At 38.3% G+C, this 17155-nt stretch overlaps 1 protein-coding gene and 1 pseudogene across 1 annotated transcript; one reads left to right on the top strand and one right to left on the bottom strand.

Moving 5' to 3' along the window:
• Positions 1-5989: 5989 nt before the first annotated feature.
• LOC119906225 lies at positions 5990-8461 on the top strand (annotated as a pseudogene).
• Positions 8462-13536: 5075 nt separating this feature from the next.
• On the bottom strand, positions 13537-16191 carry LOC119904924 (P2Y purinoceptor 1-like). Its single transcript, XM_038721544.1, has one exon. The coding sequence runs from the start codon at positions 15993-15995 to the stop codon at positions 15015-15017; it is 981 nt and encodes a 326-aa protein (XP_038577472.1). The 5' UTR covers positions 15996-16191; the 3' UTR covers positions 13537-15014.
• Positions 16192-17155: the final 964 nt, after the last annotated feature.

Here is a 17155-nt window from a genome sequence, read left to right as displayed (position 1 = left end):
TGCTATGGTTTTGTTCAGTATCCTGTGTGCTGCATTTCACAATGCTGTGCCCTAAATAACAATTTCAAACTGGTGTTTTTTTGCTACACAGACAAAACTTTCACAGCAGATTGATTCTGAACAATGCATTGTTTATCATGTTATATCTGTCTGCTTTAATCTTTGTCTAATAAATTTAAGATTTCACAGACTTTACAACAAGGCATCAACATGCTTAGATAGTACATAACTGATGCATGACTCCTTTATTGTTGTTGTTGTATAACAATAATACTTTTAACAAAAACGCAATTCTGAACACATCTTCATAAAGCTGTTAATGATAATGTTAAAATTAATTTGTCAGCACATCACCTTTATTGAAAGTCCTCTAGTAATTATTTTAATATCAACAATTAATCAAATGACCACCAGTGATGTGTTAGAGGTCACTTGCAATGTCATGTCCAAAGAGAAATATCACCCACAATCTACATCTTCATTACCCTCAATAGCTCATAAATTTAGTTTTTACAACCCCCGCCTAGAGGTTCTAATAAACAACCTGGTTCTTTCATTATTCTATTTCAACTGAATCGGAAAAACTGAAAAGTAAGAACAGGGAAAAACAGTGGGTTTGCAAACTGTCTATCTGTTGTCTTGTATCCAGTCTTCTCGGTGTGTTTGCATTTAGATTTGGTCCTGTCTGTTTGTGTCTTGTGGAGTTGGTCTATGTTGTTCTGCTTGTTCTGTGTGGTTGTTCTGGTCTGATCTGTCCTGTTGACATTTCGGTGCCTGCCTTAGTAATTTCAACTAGTCTGTTACCTGTGCACTTTGGTGTATTAACCAAAATGTGCGGCCATCCAAGCTGTGCGTGCAGTTACGTAGTAGAGCTTAAACTAGTGCGCCTGTGCTGTGCCAGATATTAATGAACTGGACAGAAAATCAGGAATTTGTTAAATAGAACGTCGTCCATGAAACTGATCTTGGCTTTCACTCAGTAGAGGTTATTTATTCAGAATTCATTTTTGTGAAAAAGGGAGAGAGCAAAATGGATGGATACAACAGTCCTGTTGAGCTTTATGCGTGACGCACAGGTTATATTGGCTTACTTCATTCAGCAACGGGCTACTCCTTTTATTTCCACAAAAATTCTTTTGATAGATGCTTTAGAAATAATCATAGTGTATTGGCTGCTTATGTTATGGAGAAGGCAGATCATATACAGCACCGCTCATATTGAAGCAAGTGGTTTGGTTGGCTACATGTCCATCTTAAGATAACAACAGATAGCCTACAGGCAACAACAGCAGGGTAGGCAGCAAGCAAGGATGATTTTGTAAAGCGATCTCACCGATGTCTTCATATAGATCAAAAAATTAAATATATTTCTGCTGGGTCCGCTTCCAAGTGCTAGTGATGTGAAAGCAAATGAACCAACCACAGGATTTTATAATAGCATTTAGCCTGTGATTTTAGCATTATTTCAAAAGCTAAACTCTTAATAAATCCATCTGCTGAGCTTATAATTGATCGATGAGACATGTATAGGTATAGCCTATTTTGCAAATCATTTGGTAACCACATATGCAAGTCAGTGTTAAAAACCCTGTGCTTGCCTTCAGTGTACTTTGTCAGTCCACAGTTATAAGCCCCCAGTCATTAGGCCTCCTTTAAGTCTTAACGTCATTATTCATAACACGCTGTAGGTTTGCAGTCTAATTCTACTAATAATGCTTATCAGTGTGACATCCCCATCTCTTTCAGCTGCTGGGATGTCTATCTCTTTGTGTTCTATGTTGTCCCTCGCTGTCTTCCTAACAATTAAAGTGTGAAAAAAGTGCCCACTGTATAAGGCCCCGCTAGAAGTCTTCACCCCCTCTGCACTAAGCCATCAGCTTCATGCCTTCTGCTACGTTATTTATTAGGCACCTTATAAATATTAAACTAATAACATCAATCAGAATAACAGGCAAATAGTGGTAAATAAATAATTGCAACAAAAAAGATGAGTAAAAGTAATCTGAATTTATTAAAATATTTGTGATAATACAGCAATTTTGTAATAACATAATAATAATATAATAGCATATCATTGGTTTCACACATTATACTGGAAATATAGGACCAACTGTCACCACTGTTTCCTGCAACTGAGTCTAAATTAGTTTATTACTTAAAACCAATCTCAATTAATACAGTTGCTGGTAGGTTGCAATAAGAACTGTCCACTGAACCTCAAAGTTTACAGTGCACCTAAATTTAGTAAGGCTAAAAGAAACCATTTCATAATTTAATTCAGAACTGTCGCTTTTGTTTTATATCATAGAGTCATTGCAGGCTGCATAGGCTAATTTCACAGCTACCTTACATCTTACACTGTATTTCTTCTTCAATGAATATTTTTTTTGTTCATTTCAACTTGTTTATCTCACATGACAACCGCCAAAATATTTTTCATCTACAGATGTAAACTTCAGGGTTACTAAGCAATTCCAGTTAAGCCTTTCTGGCATCAGTGCTTAAAATTCTCGAGAAAGGCTGGGATTGTGCTGTAAGGATGTACAGTAGATTTATGAACTCACTAAATAGGAAGAACACCTCACTAGGAAATGAGTAAGAATCTCACACAGTGAAAATCTACTTTATCAAAATACTGTTTTTACACCAATATTTTTCCATCTCTCTCTGCGGTTCCTCCTGAGTGACTGAATGAAGAACTGAAATAGTGCAAGTTGGCCCACAGATGGCACTCACACCAAAACAGTGAACTAACAATTAACAGCAGTTATTAAACAGATTTCACATTTCCAAGTGGAGTTTCATGATCAATCAGCACCATCTGTGACAAAAGACAGAAAAAGAGATGGTTGAGTGTTAGATGTTTGTTCATCACATGCAAAGCATTATATACACAACTATTTAGTTGCTCATCTCTTTTTTGAAGTTACAGTAAACTGTGGGAACAGACAACATACACAACTGTGTTTACTCGAGACATTCAGTTTGGGTTGTATGATTACATATATACATACATAGGATTGTGTAAAATAAAAAGTAATAAAAATAAAAAAGTAAAAGCTGAGCTGCTTGTGATAGAAGTTACTGTAACATGTGTGACACTGTCTAGCCCGCAACGCTGTGTGTCTAATATGTACATTAGTTATTAGGGGTGTGACGCTTAACCCACGAGACAAGATTGGGATCACGAGACGAGTCGAGATTTTAACACTATTCTTTTTAGAAATCTTTAATGTTGAATTATATGAAAAATTGGAGCATTAAACACTTTATTTCCTGCATTCTGCCGATTTTTTTTATGTACGTAAAGAGAAACACAAAATTCAGGTGGCAGGTGACAATTCACAATCTATAGCCTAACTGTAACAGAATATAATGCAGTGCAGCTCTCAGTAATTCTGTGCTGCTATCAGATCTGTTTCTCCTGTAGATCAACTTATTTAATATCATCCCTGCTGATTTATGATTTAGTCTTCCCTCCTCGTTGAATCTTTGTTTGGGGAAGTAACCTCTTAAAATGTGATTGTGGCACCTTTTCACCTCAATGATAAATTATTTAATTTTAATACATTTATAACTCCTTGACTTTATTAGCTACTGTGTTTCAGCAGATCTTCTGCTCATGTTCACTGAAACTGATCAGGCAGAGCTACGTTACAACTCGTCACAGCTGTCAGGACTCACAGCGGGAGCAGGTTCAGTTGATCAGGGCGTACGGCGTGAGAAAAATAATGTGTGGCTTGACAATGTGTGAAAAATGTTTAATTTGCTTGAGTCTCGCGAGACAGCTTTTTACCTGTCAAGATATCTGGTCACAATTTAATCTCGCAAGATCCCGAGATCTCGTCACACCCCTAGAAGTTAGCCTACTTAGACATGTCTTGTTGGGTTTAAATACTTATGGCCCATAGAATGATATATCGATATTAGAGGTGCAACAACTAATCGACGCAGTTGAAAAAAATATTTACGTCCTTGTAGGTTTTTAATTATTCAAACTGGCCAAAATGGCAAGCATTTCACTACCATTACATTTGTGTATTTTCTATAGCGTTGTTTTGAGTTAAAGTTCAGTCAGTGGCTAACTTACTCTCTGCTCATAAACTCAAAGCATAACGTTACAACGTCAGTCTTCTGCCTGCCAAGAAAGCTTTCTGATGGTCATGCAGTGGTCACTTGCAGTAACACATATCTCCTGTCATGCACATGTTGTGACTGACAGGAGAATTATAGACTAGTTAACTATTGACAGGTATCATCCTGATGGTGTTTAACATTACGTAAGTTAGTTGCTAGCTAATATCCACAACATGTTAGCGCACCTAAAGTAACTAAAGAAAAAGTTGCTCAGAGTTATAAAGTTACAGTTCCATTACCCAAGACATAGCATCAGTTTTAAACTTATCGTTAGCTGTCACGTAAGTTATACGCAAACATTACTTCCATGCTTCACGTATGGGATGATGTTCTTGGGGTTGTACTCATCTTTCTTCTTCCTCCAAACACAATGAGTGGAGTTTAGACCATAAAGCTCTATTTTTGTCTCATCAGACCACATGACCTTCTCCTTTTCCTCCTGGATCATCCAGATGGTCACTGGCAAACTTCAGACAGGCCTGGACATGCACTGGCTTGAGCAGGGGGACCTTGCGTGCGCTGCAGGATTTAAAATTTTTAGATTCCGTCTCTCACAGTTGAAGTGTACCTATGATAGAAATTATAGAGCTCTACATGCTTTTAAAGTAGGAAAACCTGCAAAATCAGCAGTGTATCAAATACTTGTTCTCCCCACTGTATATAATGTTAAATGTACACATTAAATGCATGTGCATGAGCAAAATGTGTGAATGCATGCATTAAAATATATGTATGTGAAAGTGAAAATGTATGAATGTGTGAGTGAAAATATATGAATATGAGAGTGAAAATGTATGAATGTGTGAGGGAAAATGTATGAATATGAGAGTGAAAATGTATGGATGTGTGAAGAAAATATCTGTATGTGAAAGGAGAATATATGTATGTGAGAGTGAAAATGTATGAATGTGTGAGTGAAAATATATGTATGTGAAAGGAGAAAAGTATGTGAGTGAGAGGTACAGAATAGATTATGGCTTGTATGGCCCCTCATATGGAGAGGCTGATGGCATTTATCCTTCGAAACTGGGGATTGTCTTCAATCACGCTCCTTTAAATCTCTTGCAGGCGAATTACATTGTTGGCAATGACCATATTTACCACCTCACTCTCTTGTTCCTCTGACAAAAGCCTTAGTCTGCCTCCAATAGTTGGTCGTCTCTGTGTCCTACAAAAAAAAAGCGATTACTGTTTACAAAATGGATGCATACAAACACTCTATTCATATGTGAGGCAATTTGATGCATTTGTTTTTACAGTATTACTACCTAAAGTGCACTAGCTACAGTACATGTATGTGTTGTAACAGCAAAGAATAAACCTCATAAGCTGATGATACACGGAGCAACTTTTAGAGCAATGGTGCTGGGCAATGTTGCCGTCAATGGTAATGAGTAAAGATTACTACTGTAATCCCCTTCCCCCATCACTCTGCCACCCTCCCCGTACCACCGGTATCCGTTCAAAACATAGTCAGACTTGTCACCAGCAAGACTGCCCGGCAAAATTGCTCAAAAAGTTGCCCCGTGTATCATCAGCTTTACTGTAAAAGTTACAGTAGAGAGTAGTCTGAAGCACACCTGCCTGTTTTCCTCTCTGAAGGTTCTTATGATTGAGGCAACGGTGAAGCGACTCAAGTTTGGCTGTAGTCGTTGCCCGGCCTCCCTCATAGTCATACCATGGACAAGGACATGGTCAACCAGTGTGGCACGAATTTCATCTGAGACTGCTTGTCCCCTCCCCCTTCTCCTCCTCCTCCTTTCCCTGCAGTCTCTCTGCCTGGCTGTCTCGTTAGTCCTTATCCCTCTCACCTGTGTTGTTCCTGCCTGCTCGTTAGTCCCTGGTGTTAAATGTTTGCTGTTTCTGTCAGGCCTTATCCAGTCGTTGTCATATGATGAATATTCTGCCTGTTGCTCTACTGCCAATTCTGTACTTCGGATTTTGCCACTTTCCATTACCCGTAAGTTTTGTTTCTGCCTTTTGTTTTGGATTAAAACTGTATGTCTGCTCTCCAGTGTCTTGCATTTGGGCTTTCTCCTGTTTTGTATTCACTAAACCCTGACAAGTATATTATGTTAACATGTGTCAGGTGGCTGGAAACAACTCTGAGTGACTGCTGATGTTTCATGTTGCTGCTGGAACTGTGAATGGCAACTGTTATCAGATTAACAATGACAACTTTTTTTAAGATTTTAATATGGTGGATAATGTGTGGAGTTATTTTTACAGCTTGAGCGCTATGAACTGCAAATGTTTGTTCAGTAAGCTTTTTTTTTTTTTATCTCCTGCAGTGATGGGCTTATATCCAGTCCTGCCATTCATCCTGCTGTTTTCAGCTACTCTGTCCTCCAGTTGTGATGGTGGAAAAGTGCTGGTTTACCCTATAGATGGAAGCCACTGGCTTAACATGAAAATCCTGGTGGAGCTGCTTCATTCTCGGGGCCATCAGGTTACAGTACTACGTTCCTCCACCAGCTGGTATGTTTCCGAATTCTCACCCCATTACACCTCCATTACCATTCCCCAGGAAAAGTCCCAAAACATGGAGAGCCAAGCCTATATGACCTCTTTCTTGAAGAGATCAATAGAGATCCGTCAGAGCAAAGGCTCACTATGGGCATTTCTGAACTTCTATTGGAACCTTTTCAACATGATGGGGGAGAACCAGCAAGTTGTGGCAAAACTGGTCATCTGCATCTTTGAGAATAAAACGCTAATTAAGGAGCTGAAGGAAACTGCATATGATGTTTTTCTGACTGACCCTGCATTTCCAGGTGGCGTGCTATTGGCACACTATCTCCAGCTTCCCTTGGTTTTCAATGTGCGCTGGCTTTTCAATGGAGAGGCCCACTTCGCCATCGCTCCTTCTCCTCTGTCCTACGTCCCTGAATTGTTTTCTCACTACACTGACAAGATGGACTTTTTTGAAAGAATCAATAATATAATCTGTCATAGCATGTTGGTTTACATGTACTATTATGTGTCAAACCCTCCTTACCAGGCTGTGTGTGATGAATATTTTGGACCTGATGTCAGCGTCATGTCGCTCATCCAGGGAGCTGACCTCTGGTTAATGCGGTCTGACTTTACATTGGAGTTCCCTCGTCCCACCATGCCAAACGTTGTCTACATCGGGGGGTTCCAGGGTAAGCCCTCAACGTCTCTCCCATCAGATTTAGAAGAATTTGTGCAGAGTTCTGGTGAGCATGGGGTTATTGTCATGACGTTGGGAACCCTGATAGGTGACCTCGGCCCAGAGATATCGGAGTACATTGCCTCAGCATTTGCCAACCTCCCTCAGAAGGTCATGTGGAGGCACATTGGGAAAAGACCCATCACTCTGGGAAACAACACCATGCTGGTTGACTGGCTGCCTCAAAATGATCTACTAGGTCACCCCAAAACCAAGGTTTTTGTCACACATGGGGGTACTAATGGAATTTACGAGGCTATCTACCATGGTGTCCCAGTTCTGGGCATTCCTCTTATCCTTGACCAGTATGACAACATGGTGCGTCTGAAGTCCCGAGGGGTGGCTGAGATTGTTGACGTGACGACCTTTGATGTTGAGTCTCTGACGAGTGCTCTCAAGAATATTCTAGATCCAGAAAAGCCATACAAGAAGAATATGGTCAAACTTTCACAGCTCCATAATGATAAACCAATAAAACCCAGAGACAGTGCCATGTTCTGGATGGAGTTCGTCATGAGGCACAAGGTGCAGCACATCTGCGCACTGAGTCCTATAAATTGCCATGGTATGCCTATCATAGTCTAGATGTGATTGCAGTTTTTGTAGCATCTAGTCTACTGATCATCATATTAGTTTGGGTTTTCTGTCGATGTCTCATTAGATGTTTAAAACGTGTCAAGAGGTCCACATCCAAGTCCAAAAATGAATAGATAACTCAATGATAAAACAGACTGGTAATTTACAGTGGTACAGACTCTTTGGGATAACTGCAGGGAAAGAGATACAATGAATTATGATGGTGGAAATTAACTTTTATAATAGCTGTAAAATGTTCAAACTAGCAGCACTATTCTTTGTGCTGAACTGACTTTTTGCAAACTGAACATCCAATTTAATTTCAATACTTATTTGAATACAAAGTCACAAAATGGGTTTGGACACTTTATTTTTTTGATTAGACAAACATCAGGAGCAATCACAGAATGAATACATAAAGACTATGATGGGAGTATGGTTCATAATTCTTACAGGGGGATTAATTTGTTTTCATCATATTACTATTAAACATGTTTTACTTGTGTTAAACCTGCCTTGCAGTTTATTACAAGATTAAAGAATAATTGCAGCTTATCAATACTGTCTTATTTTTGCAGTTTTGACTGTCATTCTTATTAGTAACAAACATTTTATACACTAGTTAGTTCCTGGGATTTCAGAATGGGAACAAGAAGTTCAACATAGCAAGAAACGCAAGCAGTACAATGATTATTCAGGTTTTCAAATAGATTTAAAAGATAAAGCAAACAGCAAAACTATTACCAAAAAGTATGAAAGCCAGACAGCACAGATTGTGATTTGGATTTTGGCTGAAACAATGTATAACTGACTCCTTAAGTACAATTTATACTTTGGCATGTAGACCCTACGCAGGAGTATAAATTGAGCTTTACAGTGTCTTTTAGTACAACTCAACATTGAAAAAGACCTTTTTAGGCGATCAAATAACTGAAGTGAAAAGTAGGGTAAACAATTTAACTGATATCACCATGAAACGTTCCTCGTTGATTACTTTAAGACAATATTTTTATTGTATTACAGGTTTTCTGAAATATGTTAAAGTATGCAAATGAGGCAGTATTAAGAATTATATACAAGAATTTAAATCTGAACACTGAATTAAGTCAGGTTTTAAATTATTTTTTGGGGGGGGGGGATTTCGGTTATATATTTTTTTATTTTATAAATTCAAAAAACGCATAAAAAATATATATTTGCACCTGTTTTGGGGAATAAAATGTTCTATAAATTAGGCTATGAATGACAAACTGTAAACCTTCAAAATATAGTCAGGAAGACCTCTGAAACGTTTGTGCATGTAAGTGCTATTGAAATGGAGATTGTAGGCACAAAGTATGAGGAAAAACTAATTTTGAAAAAAGGCCTGATAAGTATTGTAAAATTCTATACATTTTCATTGAAAAACAATATTTACAGAGTCAATATCGAATCAAATCCTTAACAACACCACTATATAACATATCAAAACTGATAAATGAGTAACAGCATGTCTGAAGAGTCACTTACACACAGAAATATATTGGCTCTGAATATCTAAATAAGCGCCCAATGTCAGCTGGATAAGCGGTTGACGATGGATGGATGGATGGAATATCTAAATAAGGGTTGCGACCATAGACGGTAGGTTGCGACCAAGCGGCAACCTCCGGCTCTCACTTCCGATACCAATACGAAGTATCTGAAACTGCAATTCATCGAGTGGCCACTTGAGGCTGGCTGCAGAAGGGAGTAAATCTCCACTGACCCATGTTAAAATGCCCAACTTTACAGCAGAATAAAACATGTTTACAGCCTGGTTCAAAAAATGGTTTTAGTGCAAATCGCTAATTTTGTCCTTCGTGACAACTGTGAGGGGGGTGAATTTTTTTATAACTCACCTGTTTAAATTATATTAAGCCTTAAAGTTCTGCATTATTAGGGGCGTGGCCACTTTGATTGACAGGCGCCATTAGCCGCTGCCACTGCTAGCACTCGGTCCGCCGTCTGTTAGCCTCACTCAGCTACACGGAGCTCTGAGGCTCAGCCTGTCGGAGCCTTTTGGACATTTCTACATGCAGATGCTGGATGAATAATGGCAGGCTATGCAGTTCATTGGAGAGAGACCTTCAGGAAATCCGTGTTCTACTTGGTGAGTGAAATTCCTGTACTTTATTTATGTGTTAACATTTAACAGGTATCGCTGTCGGCATATAGCTTGTTAGCTTAACGTTAGCTTGTTACGCTAATTAGCCATTAGTGTAAGCAACGTTACAACGTTAGTGTGGGAGAAGCCAAAATGCGTTAGATTAACTTTGATGGTCCCTAAGCTAACCCCCGTTGGTTAAAAGCGAGCCATCAGCGGTGAGCTAACTGTACTTATACAACCGTCACTGGGTGAACTGACTAAAAAGCCGTCACTAGATCCTGGGTGAATGTCTGTCGAATATCCAACTTAAAACTAACTTCACCGCGGTCTGCCAGAAACTGTCACACCGAGGAGCACCGATGCCATTATTTGAGCTAGCTGTCTCTCCCGAGGAGAGCCGTGTACCTCCAAGTGTAACTTTACTGTTTAAAAATGATACACTATTCTTTGTGGGGTTCATCTGTGGGGATGATTGATTCGAAGTACATATTAAAGGCAGTTTAGAGTCATCAATAAGTTATTACACTTAGATGTAGCATTCCTTGAGATTCAGCAAACAATTTGAGGTGATAACTGCGTTTGATCCTTACAATAAACGTTCAATAAGCTCTGACTTGAGTAGTTATTAATGCACAGTGTCCAGCAGAAAACCGTATATTGCACATATTAGGAAACGGTGTATTTCACATTGCCACCCCTAATTACTGTCACATGCCAGAGAGGTTTTCATGCTGAGGCGATCTGAGTTCAGCAGCTTTATGGCTCTTTGGAAGAAGCTGCTTAACTGTCTACCCATTGTTGTCTTTACAGGTGCCAGAGGAGCTGATTGCAGAACCCTCCAGATGTGATTAGCTGTGTCCAGCTCTTCAGGAGAGAACAGCTCAAGCTTCCAGCTCTTCAGCTCCTCCTTTTTCTTTTTACTCACACATGAACACTACTGACGTGAAATTATGACTCTGGGTTCTTAACAGATTCTATCATTATAATAACTCTCAACACATTTCAAGTCATACAAAACTACTTTTACATTTGTAGCCTTTTAATATTGATGATGAATGCGAGACAAGAGTTTAATTTATTAAACTTATTGCTTTTGTACTACTTTGTTATAAAGTGTATCAGAATAATTATACATAATAAAATCATTCCTCATTCATTAGTTTCATATTTTAATTTTAAATAGTCTGATCTAAACTTAATATTATAGATAACAGCTGTAAATGAAATATTAAGATGTCATTTATAGGCCAACATTTTGCATATGTTAGTAGAAAGTAAAAAATGAAAGGTAGATGTTATATACTGTTTTATTTTGACATTTCTTTAAGAGACATTGAGTGAGAAGTTACTCTAGTGAAAAACAAAGACTTATATGCACAGTGAACAGTTTTGAAGCCCTGTAGGTGGTGTCATTGCAACCTCTGAGAAGGTCTTGTGTGGTTTACAATGTATAGACACCCATTTACCACATGTGCATTCAGTCAGCTCTGAGACCTCAGAGTTTGCAAGGCCACAATAACAAACACCTTGTGGGATTCATAATTACTCTGTGCAGATCATTCTTTGTTTCAGCACTTACCCACAGGATGGTTTGGATGTGCCCACATTATTTTGTGTTTAAACTAGACTTATATCAGAGCAGCAAACAAGGCACTCTTCAGAAACTTCAGGCTCTGTTATACAGTCTGTGGTTACTGGGTGTATGGCTCCTTATTTATCTTAAAGTAGAAAGTAAAAATACTCCTGCACACACAGAAATACACTGCATAATGACTTTTCAACATTTCATGTGAAACATGTTTGGGAGTATTTTCACTTTTTCACTTATACTAGACTGATGTTCTTAAGCAAGAGTTCAGTTTTAATGTTTCATGTTTTATCTGTGGTATATGATTAGCTTTTCAGTAAGTAGTAAAGACAGGGAGTGTAAATATATATAGAATTTATTAAAAGTGAACCATAAACCATATATTTTTGTTAAATGGACCTATAACACAAATATGGACAATATTTGAAGTCCAAATAAACAGAGGAGAGAACGCCTTTCCATGTCAGTCTGCACCATAGCACAATGAGGACTCCAGGTCTCGGCAGCTCTCTGGCAGCAGGTGGGACATCTGATCCACAGTGTGACTCTGGGAGGAAAATGTGTAATAAATTCTTCAGGTGATAAAAAATATAAAGTAAATACAGATGATTCTTTAATAAATAGAATATTGTGTTAAGTTAATTTTCTAACGTAATTTAATTCAAAAAGTGAATCTTTGATATATTCTAGATTCATTACACAAAGCAAAGCATTTCAAGCCCTTTTTGCGTTCATCTTGGTCATTACGGTTTACAGCTCATGGAAATAAAAACTCCACTATCTCAAAATTTATAAACATTTCAGAATAAAAATACATTTCTGTATTATAAATTATACAGAAATGACTAGAGAAGAGCTCTCTAATCAGCTAATTAACTCAAAACACCTGCAAAGGTTTCTGAAGCCTGTAATCTCTCAGTCTGATTCTGATGCTCACAATGAACCTTTCCTCAGTATTCTAATTTTTTGAGATGGTCCTCTAAAAGATTCCTCAGTGTTTTAATGTTGACAGTACTATTACGTCACATAAGTGGGAGAAAATGGAACATGGGAGACTCTTTAAATGTTTTTGTGCTGTCCTTTTAAGACAGACAATTTTACATCAGCTGTCAAATGTCCAGTATTTTTAACTGTTTTCCCACTAGTCTGAAAAAAGGCATTTTACGGAAGAAAAGTAGCCCGAAATCTCAAAATTGACCAGTGCATGATAAAACAATATTTTTGCCTGCTGTGTCTTGCTTCAACTGTCATGCACTAAAATCATACTGTGGAAGGGTCAAAGTTCTTAAATGAAAACACAGACAAAACCCAAAAACAAGTTCACTGCCAGTTAAATGTACACAAGGCCCTGGATACGATTCGCCACTATTCTGACTGATAGGTGGTAGTGACTTGTCAGTCAGTCACAAGGTAGCCACACCCTATAGCGTACCCTGCTGTATATTTTTCTCTAAATAGGACCATCATTTACAAAATGAACATCATGCGATATTGAAGAAGACTTGAAATTAGTGACAACCAGTGGAGTCGCCTTTTGCTGACAATTACAAAGAATGCAGGTTTAAGGCACTTCCACATTGGCTTCACCTTTCAAATCCAGCAGTTCCCCTTCTTGGACCAAAACTAGACAAAGCTGCTAGAAATTACGTGACCCGCAAACTCGCAACTATGTGGGCATATCTCTGAAAAGTGTGTGTTGTAAACTTTGCTCTGAAGAAGTACATCTGAAATTCAAGTTTCATCTTTTTTCTCAAGTTGCGCACCAGTTTCCCGCTTTACAAGGTTGTAAATGTGTTGGAGAAACACTGTTAAAACAGTACTGCAGATGTGAAGAAGGAAAACTCAAATACAAAATAGTAGAGATTTTAATTAAATTTTTTTCAGCCTACCACAAAATTATAGACATATTTTTTTATTAGATTTCGAGCTAGTCACAACATTTTAAAGCTCTTTTTCCAGTTTCAAGATATGGCATGATATTCATCCTATAATTACAGTACAGTATAAGCAAAGAGAGTGCAGAAGTTCTCCCAGACCTAGACAGAGATAATCATGTCAAGGTAGGCTACATTAAAGGATAATTCCAGTTCAACATAGTTGCTAATATATGGGAACTCTGTGACATTGCCTTGAAAAAGTCCGTCAGGGCATGAACCACAAGCATAGGGGTGATCAGACATGTTGTAAAAAGCCAACAGTTTAGCCAGTTTTGAGACATGGCATACATGGGCCTAGGTTTACCCACCCCAACCGCATAGTTGAGAGCATGTGTGAAAACAAGCCCTGTAAAAGTGCCAAATTGAAAAAACTAGTGCCACCATGCTGAAAAGGTGCTGTGTCACATTTTGCACATCGAACAATAAAAACAAACAAAAAACCCTCAACTTTTTCTTTACTTCCCCAAAGAGCGAAGGGAAGTAAAAAAAAGAGATCTGTGGCTTCAGGCCATCATCAGAGAGAATGAAAATGGTAAACTGTGGGGCCAAGCCAGTTGTGAACTTCTGTGTCAAAGTGAATGCTGCTGCTACACAGCAGTTAACGCCATGCACACAGCGGCACAGACAGTAACTGACTACTGTTACAGCCACACAAACATTCACACACATATACACATACTAAAACATGTTGTCTGCGTGGAGGTGAAGAAGACACAAAGCTCTCAATTTAAAATACCTGTAAGTCCAAAATAAGCTGTGTTTCCTTACATTTAGACTTTACTTGGGAGACCACCAAATTAACCAATTTTAGCACTTTATCAAGTAGACATTATCAGAAAAACAGAAAGACATTACATATTACGTTCGTGCTAATGAGCATCCTAATAAAGATTTTCTATTAAAGAAACATCAAAAAAGTCTATGTGTATGCTCTCAATTATAGATCTTTGAAAGAAAGAAAATCTTAATCAGCCAAAATCGGAATCACCACAGACTTTTTAAAAATCGGAATAATTACAAGCATCTCTAGTTTCTACTGTGAAAAAACATGGCCCTACCATAAAACACCTGCTTTTAGAATGGAGATTGGTTTAACAGTCTGTCAGTGATGTAATTTGTTTTTTAGTAAAGTCACATTGGACAGACTACCAAAACAGCAAATCAGAAAAAGTGACAAATATCAGAAGATCCAGTCAAATTAAAGAGGCTGCTTTTACTCAAAAAGGTGGGCAGGGACAGGCTGCTGTAATTTATAAATGGTATCATTATCACCCCACAAAGTTGTATTAAAAGAAAATTGCAGAACAACAGAACAACACAGCAGGCTGTGGTTTTGTTGAATTTCCTGTTTATTGGTCAACCTGTGGCTAACGCAAAGAAAAAAATTATGTACAGCAAGAACTTTAGTTTGAGCTGTTGGTATACAAACAGTTAATTTTAAACTTTCAACTCTTGTTAATCTTCATCTGCAGTTTGTACCACAGGCACATGGCCGGAGATAGAAAAAAACACATTACTGAACGTCTGACGAGCTTGCTGGTGTAGACGTCTGAGCTGAGCAGAAATATCTTCATTTCCATGGAGGTAAACCAGAGGGTTGAGAGCACTGTTCAGACACACAAGTCCACGACTTATCTGATGAGCAATGTAGACTCCATTAAACCATTCATAGCATATTCCCTTTTTGGACAGAACTCTTACTAAGAGGTTCAGGTTCTGGAATACATGATAGGGAACGTAACAAACAGAGAAGAGAAGAATCAAGATGAATAACAATTTCAGGCAGCTCTGTTTCAGTACCTTGTCAGTGGAATTTGTGCGGCAAAGAATGACAATCACATGTCCATAGCAGCCCAGTGTGATGAGGAATGGGACACAAAACCCAGTGAGTGTCCGTCCAAAGCTGTATTTCAGGTAATCCTCAACACGGCTCTTATTTGTGGTATCATAACATTTCCCAGTGGTGTTTCCAAATGTTTTTGGGTAGAAAATCCCTGGAAGACTTTGAACGCTCACTAAGCACCAAACCATGACAGAGACAGCCACAGAATGAGTGACAGTTATTCTTCCCATCACTCTCATTGGATGGGCAATGGCCAGGTACCTGTACACACTTATACAGGTGAGGAACCCGATGCTGCCATATAAATTCAGGTTGAAGCAGAATCTTGTTATCTTGCAGAATGTATCTCCAAAGATCCATTTACTCTTCTTAAAGTAGTACACCATCAGAAAAGGGAGTGTGAGCAGATACAAAATATCTGCAAGTCCGAGGTTGAGAACAAAAACATTGACGTTACCCAGTTTCTTCCAGTTGTGGAGTAAAGACTTAAATCCCCATCCATTCGCTACCAGGCCAATGATGAATACTAAGATGTAAACAGGAGGCAGGAACTTATGTTCAAAGCTGAAACTGACACAAGAAGTTATATTCATTTTGTCTTCTGAAGAGAAGTTGGCATAAACCTTTTCCTCTGTGGACGATCTGGCTTATGAAAGGAAAAAGAAAATGTGACCTGCTATTTGTTCAAAGTCGACTTCCTGTTTGAAGCCCTGCTGTCTCAACTGTAAATTTGAGATCACAGATTAATGTAGAGCAACATCTCTACACGTGCATGCAACCTTTTACCATTTGCTTGCTTGTGCACAACCACTGCTCACTATTCTGTCATTTGTAAAAGCATTGTATGAGTATCTGTACGACATATCACGATGGATGTGGTCTCGTTAAAGAAACTGTGGTGTGGTACGCTTCGGTGATATCTGTTTTTCATGCCTTCCTAGCTGTTGATAGAAATCACAGAAGCATGTAAGGCATTGTCTAGCCTACAGTGTTGTCTATCTAATACGCAGTTAGCCTACATAAACATGTCTTACTTAGTTTAAATACTTAAGGCCCATAAAATAATAAATAGACAAAAAATTACCCCCCTTCTTCCATACACACATAAACATCAAAATGATTTGCTAAGGTGTAGTGCCAAGATAACACAACAGTCTAGGGTTGAATGTTTCAGTCAGAATTCCCACAAGTGCTCATTATGTGAGAATTTTAGCACACAAAGTACATGTGCATGATATTATTTATGATGACAAATAAGTGTGTAAACTGTTGGGACACATGGAAACGTACACACAAATGTGTAAGAGTCTCCCTCTGGTGGTAGAGTAGCTACTTCAGAGGGAAAACACCCACTAAACCTTTCTGAACAATCATTACAATATATTCAGATTACATATTTAGTGAAATGATTCTTTAACTAAACTTTAGTTAAAAAAGCTAAATTATACTTACCACTGTTTTACCGACATCAACTGAAGTACCTGTTATAGCATGCACTTTTCTGTGACTGTGGCGAAGGGCTGGAACCATGAAAGACTTCCCACAACAAACCCAAAAATTCACATATTAGGGTTCTTAAAGTGTCCTTAAAGGGTGGCTGGTAGCTTTTTGCAGGAAAGGAAAGTCAAGCTGTTGTTTTAAAGGTACAACTCTGTTATCTTGTGAGTCTTCCTATTTGCTCTAGCAGATGCTGAAAAAGTTAAATCGAATCGCATCCTTAAAACCCAAAGTCAGTTCAAAATGTGGATTTGGA

Source organism: Micropterus salmoides, unplaced genomic scaffold (genome assembly GCF_014851395.1).
Source record: "Micropterus salmoides isolate LMB-PRFRI ecotype aquatic unplaced genomic scaffold, ASM1485139v1 Ms_hic_scaffold_16, whole genome shotgun sequence".
Classification (NCBI taxonomy): Eukaryota; Metazoa; Chordata; class Actinopteri; order Centrarchiformes; family Centrarchidae; genus Micropterus; species Micropterus salmoides.
The sequence above is the reverse complement of the archived record's forward strand: the minus strand, read 5'-3'. Positions and strand labels throughout refer to the sequence as shown.

Bases quoted from the DNA above. Each gene is read 5' to 3' on its own strand.
- LOC119904924 (XM_038721544.1), bottom strand. From the start codon at position 15,995: ATGAATATAACTTCTTGTGTCAGTTTCAGCTTTGAACATAAGTTCCTG.